Source organism: Spermophilus citellus (assembly GCF_964194105.1).
Source record: "Spermophilus citellus genome assembly, chromosome: 6".
Classification (NCBI taxonomy): domain Eukaryota; kingdom Metazoa; phylum Chordata; class Mammalia; order Rodentia; family Sciuridae; genus Spermophilus; species Spermophilus citellus.
In genome coordinates this window covers 100418944-100431961 of record NC_138187.1, presented here as the reverse complement: position 1 = coordinate 100431961, position 13018 = coordinate 100418944, and the positions used below count along the sequence as shown (strand labels likewise).

The 13018-nt window shown below is 50.9% G+C and overlaps 1 protein-coding gene across 2 annotated transcripts in view; it reads right to left on the bottom strand.

Annotated features, from left to right (window-relative positions):
- The window catches only part of SIPA1L2 (signal induced proliferation associated 1 like 2), a 145043-nt gene that overhangs the window by 42684 nt on the left and 89341 nt on the right, over window positions 1-13018 (bottom strand). For both annotated transcript variants that reach the window (XM_081298625.1, XM_081298626.1), the window contains exons 6-8: window positions 10532-10635; window positions 4675-4832; window positions 2189-2765 (exon numbers count right to left, since the gene is read on the bottom strand). In XM_081298625.1, the coding sequence (XP_081154751.1) occupies window positions 2189-2765; window positions 4675-4832; window positions 10532-10635 (839 nt within the window). The remainder of the gene's footprint in view (window positions 1-2188; window positions 2766-4674; window positions 4833-10531; window positions 10636-13018) is intronic.

The following is a 13018-nucleotide window of genomic DNA, read 5'->3' as shown; positions in this document are numbered from 1 at the left end:
AAGGTTGTGAACTAAACTAATTTAAAACTGTTGACAAAGCACTTGTGCTGCACATGCAACCTCAATAAAGTTTTCCTTTATTTCTTTTCCATTGTGTTCTGGGCAACCTGACCAAGAGGTACCATCTGCAATGTGCCCAGCTTTCTCTGGGACGCTGATGCAGCTGTCAGCTGAAGAGGGCTCGGCCCAGCTTGCCCAAGTCCTGGGGCTCCTGTCTCCCCATCGCAAGCCCCTGCCACCTCCCCGACTTTCACTTTCTGTCCTTCATCTTCTGAACATCCTAAAGTCTCAAGGACCGTGCTCTCCATGCATCTTGAGTTCCTCATACACTTACTTACCTGGACGCAGTGACCACATGAAGACAGTGGCTGCCTCGCCACATACCCAGGATGGCTACATAATTTGTGGCCCAAAATAAAAACACAAGCTGCCTCCTCAAAAATTATCAAGAATCCCAAGAAAGCCACAGTAGAGCTCTGCACACCAACCAAGGGGTCTCCTGAGAGCCAGCCCTGTGGGACTCACGGGTGGCACACCCACAGGCCAGCCTGCCTGTGCCTCGGGCGTCAGCTCCCCTTCCTATCCTGTATCTTGGCTGCCTAACAGGCACCTGTGAGCATGCCTGCTGCTGAGCGATGACTGCTGGGTTTACCACCTGACACACGGGCTGTCATTCCCAGGCGCCCCCCCCCCCCACATTACTGTCATTGACACTCCGTCCCCACCTCACACTTGTGGCCCTTCAGTGGTTCTAATGTTCCAGGTCATCCTCAAACACATCTCTGACCTTCGGTATCTTAGTGACTCTAGGAGTCTGGTGACATCCAGGAAATGGCAAGGCAGATCCAGGGAACTGGAGGACACGGACCTATGGAAGGGCCTCTGGTGACTGGGGACATGGCATTGGTGCTGTACTTCTAGGAGCACAGATTATGCCTACACAGATAATGATGGTAAAAGAAACACTGCTAGATGCGGTGGCCAAGCCTGTAATCCCAGCAGCTCAGAAGGCTGAGACAGGAAGGTCATAGGTTCAAAGCCAGCCTCAGCTATGGCGAGGTGCTAAGCAACTCAGTGAGACCCCGTCTCTAAATACAAAAAAGGTCTGGGGATGGGGCTCAGTGGCCAAGTGCCTTGGGTTCAATCCCTGGTATACTCCCCCCGCAAAAAAAGTATTTGCAATTACCAAGATCCCAGCTGAGACCCCCGGTGCGGCTCAAGAGCCAGTCCTGTTGGGCACATAGGGTGATCAGTCGAGCGTCCCCATGCTCCATCTGGTCCACACACACCTGACCAGGCACCTAGGCCCTCCCTGAGAAGTGTCTGCACAGGGACACACCATCTCTCTAAAGCTCCCAGACACCAAAATGACCTCACTCTTGCTTATACAAAGCTCCACAACAAAAGGGAGACGTGTATTTGGTGGTGAGAAGAAATGGAAAATTTTCCTTTTCTCATGATTCATTGCTAACTAACTTTTCAAATTAAAATATAACACATTCTTTTACAGGAAAATCTACATGAGACAGTCTATGGTTAAAGCAGAACGGTTGGGTTTATTCACTTTATTGTGTATATGCCAGCTAAAATCTGGATCTCACTTTGTTAAAATTGAGAGCAGAAACACACAACTGTTCAAACACAGTGAACATGACTTAGGTGCTTTGTATTGAAAATCATATCTACAAAACATCTCAAGACATTTCTTGTTCACGGGGTTCTTTTAATTTAATGTCTAATTTTATAAAAACTCTTCAACAAACTGTGGCTGAATGATAAGTAATATATTTAATCTATATAAGATATTTAAACAAAAATACCTGCTATGTAAACATATGCAGGGTTGAAGCTGCAGAGACTCACTTGGCTGTGAACAGCAATTTCATGCCCATTACTCACTGACCGGGTGTGCAATGTCACTTCCCACAGTCACACCACCCATGGGAGTCTCCCTCAAACACCACAAGAACAGGACCCCGTTTCTCCTTTGAACACTGGCTTAACGTTCCTGATCATTTTGGACTGGTGCTCCTCCATGTTTGGAGCTCCGTAACTCCCAGGAGAACCAACATTTAAAACTAAGCCATGTCGGTTAGGAGGAGCTATTCCCTAAGGGCTGAAGCCCTGGTGTGATTTCCCTGGTGTAGTCTGTTAGGATTTGGGTGGGAAACACAACGTGTGTACTCACCACTAGCCGCTGCACAATTTCCCGGATGTCTTCAGCACAGCTGTCCACTGCGGACAAGAGGATGCATTCTCCTCTCTCGTAAAACACTTTGATACTCATCAGTCCAGACGTCCACCCGATAACATCCCTGCAGGAACAGTTAAACACCACATTCTTGGAGTCCTTTTCAATCAGCATTATGAACTCATTGGAAATCCCAAGGAGACATTCGATGTCCGCGGACTGGCCAAAGTCCCTGGCTACCACGTGCCACATGATGGCTCCAATGCTGTATAAGTGGGCATCCTTCCTGGGCTTCACTTTCTCCTTCTTCTTTGCGCCCAGGGTAATGAAGCTGAACTTGGCAGAGGTGTCCACTGTGGCTGTGGTGACGAAGTTCTCTGCCAGGTCTTTCAAGTACTCTTGCCTTGTTCGAGTGGCCATTGCTCGAAATTTTTCTGATTTATGGGCTGCGTTTTCTGCATTGATTACTTTGGCTAAAAGGAAGTCCCGGAATACTGCCGACTTTGGAAAAGTTACACCCTTGGGAATTGGGGGACCAAATGGTGGCACGTCCTTGGATCTGGAAACACCAACGCTGAAGAAGAAAGGAAAAAAACACTGATGAGCTGAAGCTCCACATCTAGGTTCTGATCGTGCCAAAGCCTACCTTGCAAGCACACCCACTGGCTATAGGTTCTGGTCCACCAATAAAGCTGAGGAGGTGATTTAGAAACTGGAGGCACTCTGTTGACTGTATGTCTAACCTCATCAGCAAACACCACCTTCGTGGTCATAGTGTGCTGTTTAAATCAGTGACTGTGTCCCACAGATTGTGCAAAACTATCTTCTGCCACAGAAAGATGACTCAGTGTGCTGGGTTTCAAATAACTGAAATTATTCTAGTAATTTAATTAAAACCAGAAAGTTTATAAGAAAAAAAAAATGGATTTTCCTTATCTTTCCTAAGAACTTTTGTGCAAATGAACCAACTTTTGAGATAAGCAAAAAGGTAAAATATTGATTTGACCCCAAAACAGCAGCCAATAAACAGCCGCAGGCCTAAGTTTCCAGACCATTCTGAAAAATTCCAGATTATACTTAACGGTTCCCTGGGTGCAATCCCAGGCAAAAGGCCAATGTGCCATGTTTGCACCAATACTCTCTCTTTTAAGCATATCATATGTACAAGAGAGACACTGTTTTGGGGATGGGGGTACCAGGGATTGAACTCAGGGGCCCTCGACCACTGAGCCACATCCCTAGCCCTATTTTGTATTTCATTTAGAGATATGGCCTCACTGAGTGCTAAGCACCTCGCTTTTGGTGAGGCTTGGTTTGAACTTGCAATCCTCCTTCCTCAGCCTCCTAAGTTGTTGGATTACAGGTGTGTGCCACTGCACCTGGCAATACATTATATTTTTAATGACATCCTTTTCTTAAAGTACTCCTGAGCACTTAGGCCAACAGTCCTAAGCCCAGGGTGTGAGACTGCCATGGGAACAGAAGACAGAACCCTCCTGCCACGGGAGAAGGCGACTCCTGTCACTATGGAACCTGTGCCTTAGAGCCAGACTGAGCTAAGAACTATGGTTTTCAGATGCTCCTTTCAGATGTGCTGGCTGGGCAGGTGTGAGCCAACAGACTGGTCTTCTCTGCCTTCCAGGCGTGGTCTGCTGTCCCCACAGGCCCCTTCCACATGGTACACATCTGTGGCCAGCTGGGTTGGCAATGACCGCTTGAAGACTGTACAGGAAAGCGAGCCTGGGCGAATGCCAAGAACCCCATGGGTGTTTTGCTCAGTTTAAGATACCCATTCTTATAGCCACATTCTGGAGCCGGCACACGCCCTCAACTTTCAGACAAGGTCAGACAAAGCCAGTGAGGCCATGGTGAGCAGTGGTGGAAGCCAGCCTGGAAGGAAGGCCCCTCACCACCCATGCGGCTGGCCATCCAGCTGTAGCGGGACAGCTCCAGACTGGGGGTAGACTAAAAGCAGTCCTTATCAGCATGGCCTCAGGACATCAGGGGACACATAGGTCACCACAGCTTGCTGGAGGCCTGGTCTTGGCAGCTTGCCTGGGAAGTGTCCCCAGGACCTCTGACAAACAGTGGTGTAGGGCCACTGGGCTTTCCTCTCCAACAGGAGGAAGACTTCCATGGCCATAAGGTCTAACTTAGAGGCTGGCGCCATTTCAGGGTGGGTCCAGCGGAGCAAACAAAGTGCGCAGTCCACCTCTCTGACCTGCTCGGTGGTTTGCCTGTGTGTACATGTACACGTGTGTGCATGCTGGGATGGGGCCAGCACCCTGCACGTGGTAGGCGAGCGCTCACCACTGGGCCGCACCCCAACCCCGCTTTTGCTTCAGACATGGGGGCAGATGGGAAGGAGGCAATTACTTCTCATAGAAAGAAGCTGAGTGATTAACTGAGAAGCAGGACTAGAAAACCATGGGACAGGAGAGAGTGACTGGAAGGCCACGGGGTGGGCACTGGCTTGGGCTCACCTGTAGCACACGCCCTCGGTGCACGGGTTGTGCACTCTCACTATGACGAAGACGTGCTGGAAGTGGGAACGGATGCTTCTGGGGGTAAAGGGAAGTGCCCCCGGCTCCTGGAAGACGATGGTGACAATGTCGTTCCCGATGTGTCTCTTCCTCAGAAGCTGCGGCCAAGGAAGCAAACACAATATAAGGGGCAGGACATGAAGCAACGTGCACACACGCACACAGGGCACCCTCTCTCCATGCAGGAGGTCCGGAAGGAGACCCCCGGAAGCTCAGGGCTCCTCGACCTCGCTCAGAGAGAGCAGGACGGGCTGTGTCAGAGGGCCCAGGAAGGAGGACCTGGATGGCCATGCTCACCTCCGACTTTAAAATCCAGACTGGGTGGGCTCTACTCTTCATCTTCACGTAGCTCCCTTTTAAAATCCTGAGAGCTGCATATTATAGCTCAAGACACTGAAGAAATTTTATAGTTTAAACTCTTCAACTCCAAGAGGGAGCCAGAGTACTAGGAGGGACAGGTCTGCCAAGGCCCTGCTGCTCCAGGCTCGGTATCAGTGCAGGCTCCTGCGACATGGCACAGGGCTGTCTTCTTGGTGGCAGTATCTCTGGACTAAGTGGCCAGACGCTGGCCTTTAAATATATCCCACAACACAGAACTCCACCAGACCGACAGCCGAAGACCCAAAAGTTTATAATCTGAGAAATCACGAGTTTGGCAGAAGAGAAGGAACCCCAGAGCAGTAACATTCTAAGAACCCACCCTTTTATTAACATGTACTAATTGGACACATCAAGGGAGGTCGGTGTGGTACTTTCCAGTACAGCATTAACTGACCAAACCCGTCCCCCGCCTCCTGTGCTTCCCCAGCCTTTAGCGGTCACTGGTCTACCTGCAGGTTGACGATGTCTACCTTCCACTTATGGGGAGAAGGTGGCATTTGTCCTCCTGTGTCTGGCTTATTTCACATAACATCATTTCCCCGAGGCCCACCCATTTGCCAAAAACAACAGGATCTTGTTCTTTAGGGACGAATACCACTCCAGTGTACATAGCCACACTTTCTCGCCCAGTCAACTGCTGATACACACCTGGCAGATGCCACATCTTAGTTACCGTGAACCTGGGTGCCCTCATTTTAGAGGTTCCTTCTGCCAAACCTGCACCTCACTCCAAACACCTGCCACAGCCCAGCAGTCACCATGGGTCTCACCTCCCCTGCAGAAGCCCTTCCTCAGGGCTTTGCCATTGATGGACCAGGGCAGAACCCACGCTTACTGACACATACCAGTGAGCCTCGGGCTACAGGTGCCTCTCTTGTGAACTCCTGAAGCATATCCACATGCCAGGCACTCTGGGGAGGCCAGCGTCCAGGCTGGCAACACCGAGGTAGGACAGAACCACCCCAGGCAATCACTCTTACAGAAGGATGGTGCCCTGGAGTTTATTTGGCACCTACAGAGCATATTCAACTGCAAAGAGCATCAGGTTCGACTTCTAAATCTCTAAGCCCAGATGCATACAGATTTCCCTGCCAGGTCCTGCCTGGTGACACAGCATGACAAATGGCTTGGAGGAGTGAGGAGGGAGCATCATTCACCAGAGTTTTCTATGGCCAGTGAAACTGCTGACCCAAACACTGGAGAATTCCAGTCCAAACCCCATGGGTGAAGCCGCACACATACTGCTCACTGTGCCATCTAAGAGGACCTGATGAGACCCAGTGGGTGACTCGCTTAAATCTAGTTTTAAAAATGTTTGCTAGATCTTTAAGTAAAACGTGGCATTTCAAATGTGTATAAATAAGTCAGTGGAAACTGTAGGAGGCAAAGACATTCTTCTCTCTTCCCCCAGAGCGGAAATGCAGATTCCCTTCACCTGTGTAACAGGACAGGCGAAGCAACACCGTGTTCAGTGTGTTTGTGGAGAGCAGGGCAGAGGCTCAGGCTGCCTGCCTGTCAGTGCCCGACACACAGAACCCCTTGGGTGGTGGGGAGATGGGGGAAGGCAGGCTCCCCACCTCTGCCCAAGCCAGCACCAGCCTATACTGACAGGCACTCACCTGCTGTCCAGAGCTTTGTGGGCACATGCTGCAATGCCAGGCTGCTCCGTGTCCCTGCTGGACACAGCTGTGTCCAGGTCCCATGCTGGGCCTCACCATAAACACTTGCACACGAGCTGAGGGAGCTTTAAATCCAGTTGCCACACTGGCTACCCTGCCTTAGTGCCTGCTGAGCATATTCTTTTACTTTATAAAACAGGCCAAAAAGTGTCTTTAAAAGTCTAGTTAATTCCATCATGGCCACATAACATACTGCAGAGTAAGAACAGAAATTGGGGGTCACAAGGGCAGTAAGTAAGAGTGAAACCCAGAGCTCTCTGGAGGGGACTCAGCTAGGAGAAACAGGCCCTACCCACACAATCCTTAAGTTTAGCGACTCAAGAAATAAAACTCAAGAAATACATCCTGAACGTTAATTGTTTTAAGGTTTTGTGAAACGTGAAACAAGTCATTTCATGAGCTTCATTAAGGGCAAACGTTTTCTTTGGTAGTTAGTTCCTGGGTTTCCTTGCTGGGCAGTGAGGTTCTGTGGACTCAGTCCTAATGAGGGGACAGGACAGCATGCTGTGAACAGCCGTGGCCTGGCCAGTCAGAGGCACTGTTTGTTTGGGGGAACCAGGGAACCAGGGAGAGGCATCTCCTGGGCGGGCTCTTCCTGGAGACCCACAGCTGACAACACTTCTCAGTGCGGGCAACAGAGCCAGCAGGTGTCTCCGACTGTGGCAGTAAGTTCACAGAGACTGCGCTTCAGGCTCACAGCAGGTCCCACCAAATCCCCAAGCCCCAGTGTGACCAGGAGAGGGAGGCTGACTCCCCGCACCACATGGCCACCAAAGCACCTGGGGGTCAGCCTCAGTGCTGCACACAGCCCTCAGGCTCATAACCAGGTCCCAGAGCCACTACCGCCCTGATCCAGTGGCCGCGCCGCAGATGATGGAGTCCGCAGCCTCTGTGAAGGCTTCAGGGCCTGAACTATTTACTCCTTTATCTTAACAGAAGGAAGAGACAGGCGGACTGCACCTCATTCCAGGGGCTGCATGATATGTTTAGGAGCAGTGGGGTGTCAGAAGCTGGGGAAGGTGGGTCCCCACATGAGACCTCAGGAAGGGCACATCTACAGCCCACAAAGAGCAGCCCAGGTTCTCGATCCTGGCCCTGGAATTCTAATCCAAGCCCTGTCAACCAAGCAGGGCCAACCTGTTTGACCCGATCCCTTCTGGCCTATGAGACCCCATAACCACCGCGACCCGGCAGACAGCCACGGTGCCTGGTTCCACCATAACAAGGACAAGAGGGCAGCTCACACACATCTCCACCTGAGTATGAAAGCCTGTACTTATGGAAGGGACGTCTGGGAGCCCCAGACAAAAGAAAAGAAAAGCTAGTTGATGGTTCTTCCCTCAGAGCATGAGAATCACAGGAAGCTCTCTCTGCATTTCCAGGGTGTGTTATTTGAAACATTTACCACCTTGTATCGACCATGGACTTTACCAACGGGGGAGCACACCTACAAACCAGGTAAGCAAAGCTGCAGGACTCACACCTGGAGAAGCAAAGGCAAGCCAGGAATTCAGGCTTCAGTGACCTCACGTCACAGGAGAATGAGCTGCCCACGCCCCTCTTCTGATTCCAGGACCCTGAAGGTCTGGTGAGTACTCGCTCCTCTCTCACCTCAGGCTGGGACAAAGCTCTCCTCTTGGTGGATGCTCCCATGGAGGGTTCACAGGAGAAGCAGAGTACAGGCAGGCCCACCCAGCTGGCACAGGAAGCAGGCCTCCACAGCGTCTACCAGGGCTGTATACAAGCCCTCCACTGCAGGGGCCACTACAATTCCAGCCGACATGGATGAAGGGTCCTGCCAGCCCAAGCCTGATGAGCTCTGTGCTGTTACCGCTGTGGCGTCAAGGCCGCGGGAGCGAGACCTCTGAACCCTAGGGTTCGGCCTCACTGCAGAAGTACCTCAGGGGCTCCTAACTCCTCCAAGCACTAAAAAAGCAAAGGTCACTGTGTGCCAGCACCAGAGCATCTCCCTCTGTCACATGCCTCATCCAAAGAAAGGGCGTCTCTGCCAAAGAAGTCTAGGGCTGCCTGTGAAGCTCCTCCCTCTGAAAACAACGCATGACAGCTGAGTCACCAGGTGTCTGTAGTGCAGGCAGAAGAGCACCCAGGGTGCACACGGCCCTGGAGAGGTGAACGGACTGCCGACAGGCCTGGCCTCGCTCGCGAGGAGGGGAGCACTCCCTGAGCAGTTTCTCACTGTCCTCGGTTAGTGGGCCTCCCCGAAGAGTCAGAGGCATTCTAGACTCAAGACTTCCAATGGACCAGAATCAGCTCCTGGCTATAGGAACAAACGCAGGCCCTCCCAGGGCCACATCCAAGATCATAACTGTCCCACAGACACTAAGTGCAATGGAACCACAGGTTTCTCCATTTCCACCTCAGCCCATCAGCAGATCCAGACCATGTAGTGGCCTGTCACTCAAGCTCAACACAGAGTTGCCATCTGAGCAGGTCTTTTTTTTTTTTTTTTTTTTTTTTTTTAAAGAGAAAGTGAAAGAGGGGGAGAGATAGAGAATTTTTAATATTTACTTTTTAGTTATCGGCGGACACAACATCTTTGTTTGTATGTGGTGCTGAGGATCAAACCCGGGCCGCGCTGCATGCCAGGCGAGTGCGCTACCGCTTGAGCCACATCCTCAGCCCCTGAGCAGGTCTTTAGGCTACAGTCACTTACAAATAGCAACTGTAGAGACTTTTCCTTTGATCCCCACTTTGGAAAGTGCAGAAAACACTAGTCGCTTCTACCCAGAGTTCCACTCTCTTCTTGGTTCTACCGAGTTTCTGGTTTTTGTATACAGAATTTTTTTCAGGAAAACTTAGTGAAATAAAGTCAGGAACAGAGAACCCCAAAGTCCCCCAATTACTAAACAGTTTTGAGTTCTGGTGACAGCAGACATGGAACCCCAGAGACTGACCCCTGTGGAAGGCTGGGCACTCAGCGAGCTGGCAGCTTTGAGGTCTGAGTGCCTGCGCTTGATTCACCTCTACCAACACCGACAGCGTTTCTTGGCCTGAACAAGCCTCAGCCTTGGCTCTGACTCAGGACAGCCCAAGACTCACACAAGATGGGGCAGAACCGCCCCTCCCAGAGAGCCTATCCCAAATGCCACTCCTTTCTACCCCAAGGGTCCTCGCATCAGGCAGGCTCGGCACTGTGAGGGTTTCAGCACGAGAACAAGAGCTACGATTTCTAGTAATTTCTACAAAAGAACTTGTTCAGCCCATTTTATAGCTATTCCAAAGCATTATGTAAATTATTTTAGGATGTTTTAGGCATCATTCAAGTTTTCAAAGATTCTTAATTTTTAGTGGCTACATTCAAAGCATAAGGCACAGTGATTTTTTCTCTCTTAAAATGTCAATAAACTCACTTACAACAATGAAACAAAATGAGGAAGAACAACCAAACTAAATCAGCAACAACTGTGAACAGTGTTTTTTCCAAGAAGTCATTTACCCGTGTGCAGAAACCTCAGTCATGCCGGGGAGCTGGCCTTTCTGTAACTCACACAGTTGATGCAGGTCTCTTTTGAGATTCTGCCAACACCCAATAAAGGTGTAGGAGTCTGAGCTTTATGACGAATAACTGCAATGATGCTCCTTTTAAAACCCAAACCCTTCCAGGAGAGTCAAAGGTTGCTAATGCTATGCAAGAAGAACCTCTCTTACTGCTCTGCAAACCCAGGGCACCACCCACACCTGCGGCCAGCCTGGAGGAAGCGAGGGGGAGGACGTACCTGCTGCCTGTTGCTGGGCATGTAGGGAAGCAGGGTGGACACGTGGAACATGAGCTCGTAGTCTTTGTACGTAGTGTAGAGGGAGTGAGTTCCCGTGGAGTCGGCTGGAAACCAAGGTTAATCACAAAAGAAGTTAGGCCACAGCAGACTGTGGGGATCGACACCCAGAAGGTCATTCCCACAAGAGATGACTCAACTACAAAACAGGTGCCACACTGAACTGGTAGCACAGGCTGCCGCCCGCGCTCCTGGAGGAGTTCCCACAACCTCCCACTGAGGCTGGCACTCGAGGGCCTCTACTTTCCCCACCCTCTCGCTACTGTGTTGGCTTCACCTGCTTCTCTTCATTCTGGACCTCAGGACCCACCCAGGGCCAGGTGCCTTGGCCTGGGTCTGTAGTGAGGGGGAAGGCACCAGGCCCTCCCAGACCCTGGTGGAGCACCTGAAAGTGACAGTTGGGCAGCCAGAAGCTGGCCACACTCTTGTGTGTGCATTTACTGTTAATTCTACATCATCTGGGGATGCATGACCTTCCAGAATACAGAAGAATGAAGTAGGGCTGACAACACTGAGATGGAAACAAAGTGTTACTTTAAAACTTTCTTTCCCTAAAGGATGTTTTCACCAGAAAACAGCAGCATGACACATCTTTTAAATGGAGAATGAGGAGAGTGGTGTCTTGCTGTATCTTTTGCCCAACACCTGAACCCTGCTGATCATGCAGAGTTTGTCAAGCACAGTGATTCTTTGCAAATTAAAAACCATCTGTGTGATCCATGAGATTGCCACAGATTGAGTCTCAGACTTTCCAATCAACTCAGCAACTCTAAAATAATTCTAGAGAGAAGTTCTGGACCACTCTGCACAGGGCCAATGAAGACAGACACTTGCGTAGGAGCAAGGCCAGCAGAATTCGGGGCCACCCCTCAGTGTCTCCTTGGCTTCTGTGACTCTTCTATTTCTTAAACAGCAGGAGATAACACTTCTAACCTGTGTGTTCCCTGCTGCACCTTCTGGGGAAACCTTTGAGCAGTCATTTTGGGTAAATCTTTTTTAGTTTAAAATCTAAAATTTTTACTTTGAAATAGGAATATATTCAACCTTCATGGACCTCCACTGCTTTCCTTCTGAGCCCTGTAGCATGACTCTCTGGTATTTACATCTGACTTGGAGACAGTCCAGACATTATCTGGAAGAAGTCCTGTGCGGTTCTCGGCTATCCTAGAAGGCACCTGCTGTCTCTGCCATCAGTAGCCAAGATGAGGGAACCGCCTGTGGACCCTCAGGAAACGCACACTGCCCTTCTTCACAGGACTTCAGGAAGCAATGATCCCCTTGAACTCTCTTGGCTCAGAGCTTGACAGTGGACCCAGCTGGGATGCGGGAGCTCAGCCACATGAGAAAGGGCAGACTCACTGACCCCCAAGCCCAGGTGGGCGGTGGGAGACAGAGCACCCAATGCAGCCAGCACAGCAGTCGCTCCTGGACCTGAAGCCCCACCTCACATCAGAGAAGCACAGCCAACAGTGAGAGCCCGGGGGAGCAGTGCTCCTGAGGTTGTGATATAACCAGCCTGGCCCAGCAGCACCCAGAGGCCACGCCAAGTGAGTGCCGTGAAGGTTTACCCCAGACACCAGCACGCAATGGAAAGAGGAAACCAACAAGGCTCGCTCAGGGGCTGGCAGCAGAGAACAAGGGGGTGTTGTCCTGACTTGGTCACTCCTGCCCAGTGACGAGGGTGTCTCAGTGGTCAGCCCCATTCCTACTCCATTCTTCTTGGGCCCAGACTTGAATCAAGTCCTACGGAGTGTTAATGTGGTACCCGATTCCCTAAATTGCAGAAAGAAAATCTTTGAGCTTACTGCACTGGGGACATTGCTGAGATCACAAGGCTGCTGTCAACTCTACACGAGGGAAGACATAGTGCCACATACTTCACGGACCACACATTCTAAAAGGGATTTCTCAGTGCCTCCCACTGAAGAGAGAGGACGCCCCCCCCCCCCCACTGGCAACAGGAGCCATATCCACAGTGGCTGTCCACAAGGAGGTCCCCAGGGCACCACAGTGGCCTCTAGCAGCTGGGCTATGGTTTTTAGCAAAGGGGAGTTAGACAAGAAAATCAAGAAAGGTCACGTGGATCCTTCTGAATGCATGTGGATATTCATATGTGGGGTGTCGTGGGTCACTTCCCTGCCTTTACATACCTGGGGCACGAGCAGTGGACATGCACTGGGGAAATGCTCCAGCCTGGCACACATGGAGGACATGGGGCCCACATGAGACAACACCATTCAAATTTAGAAACACATCAAAACCCAAGATTGACTCAGGCACCACCCTCATCTGGACAGAGCATCAGGCCGAGCAGGCACTGGGCAGGGCTGGACACAGAAAAGAAGGGCAGGCAGGCTCACATATGGCCAGCTCTGCTCCAGGGCTGGCCATACCATGACACCCACAGGGACAGCTCCTGCTTCACCCTCC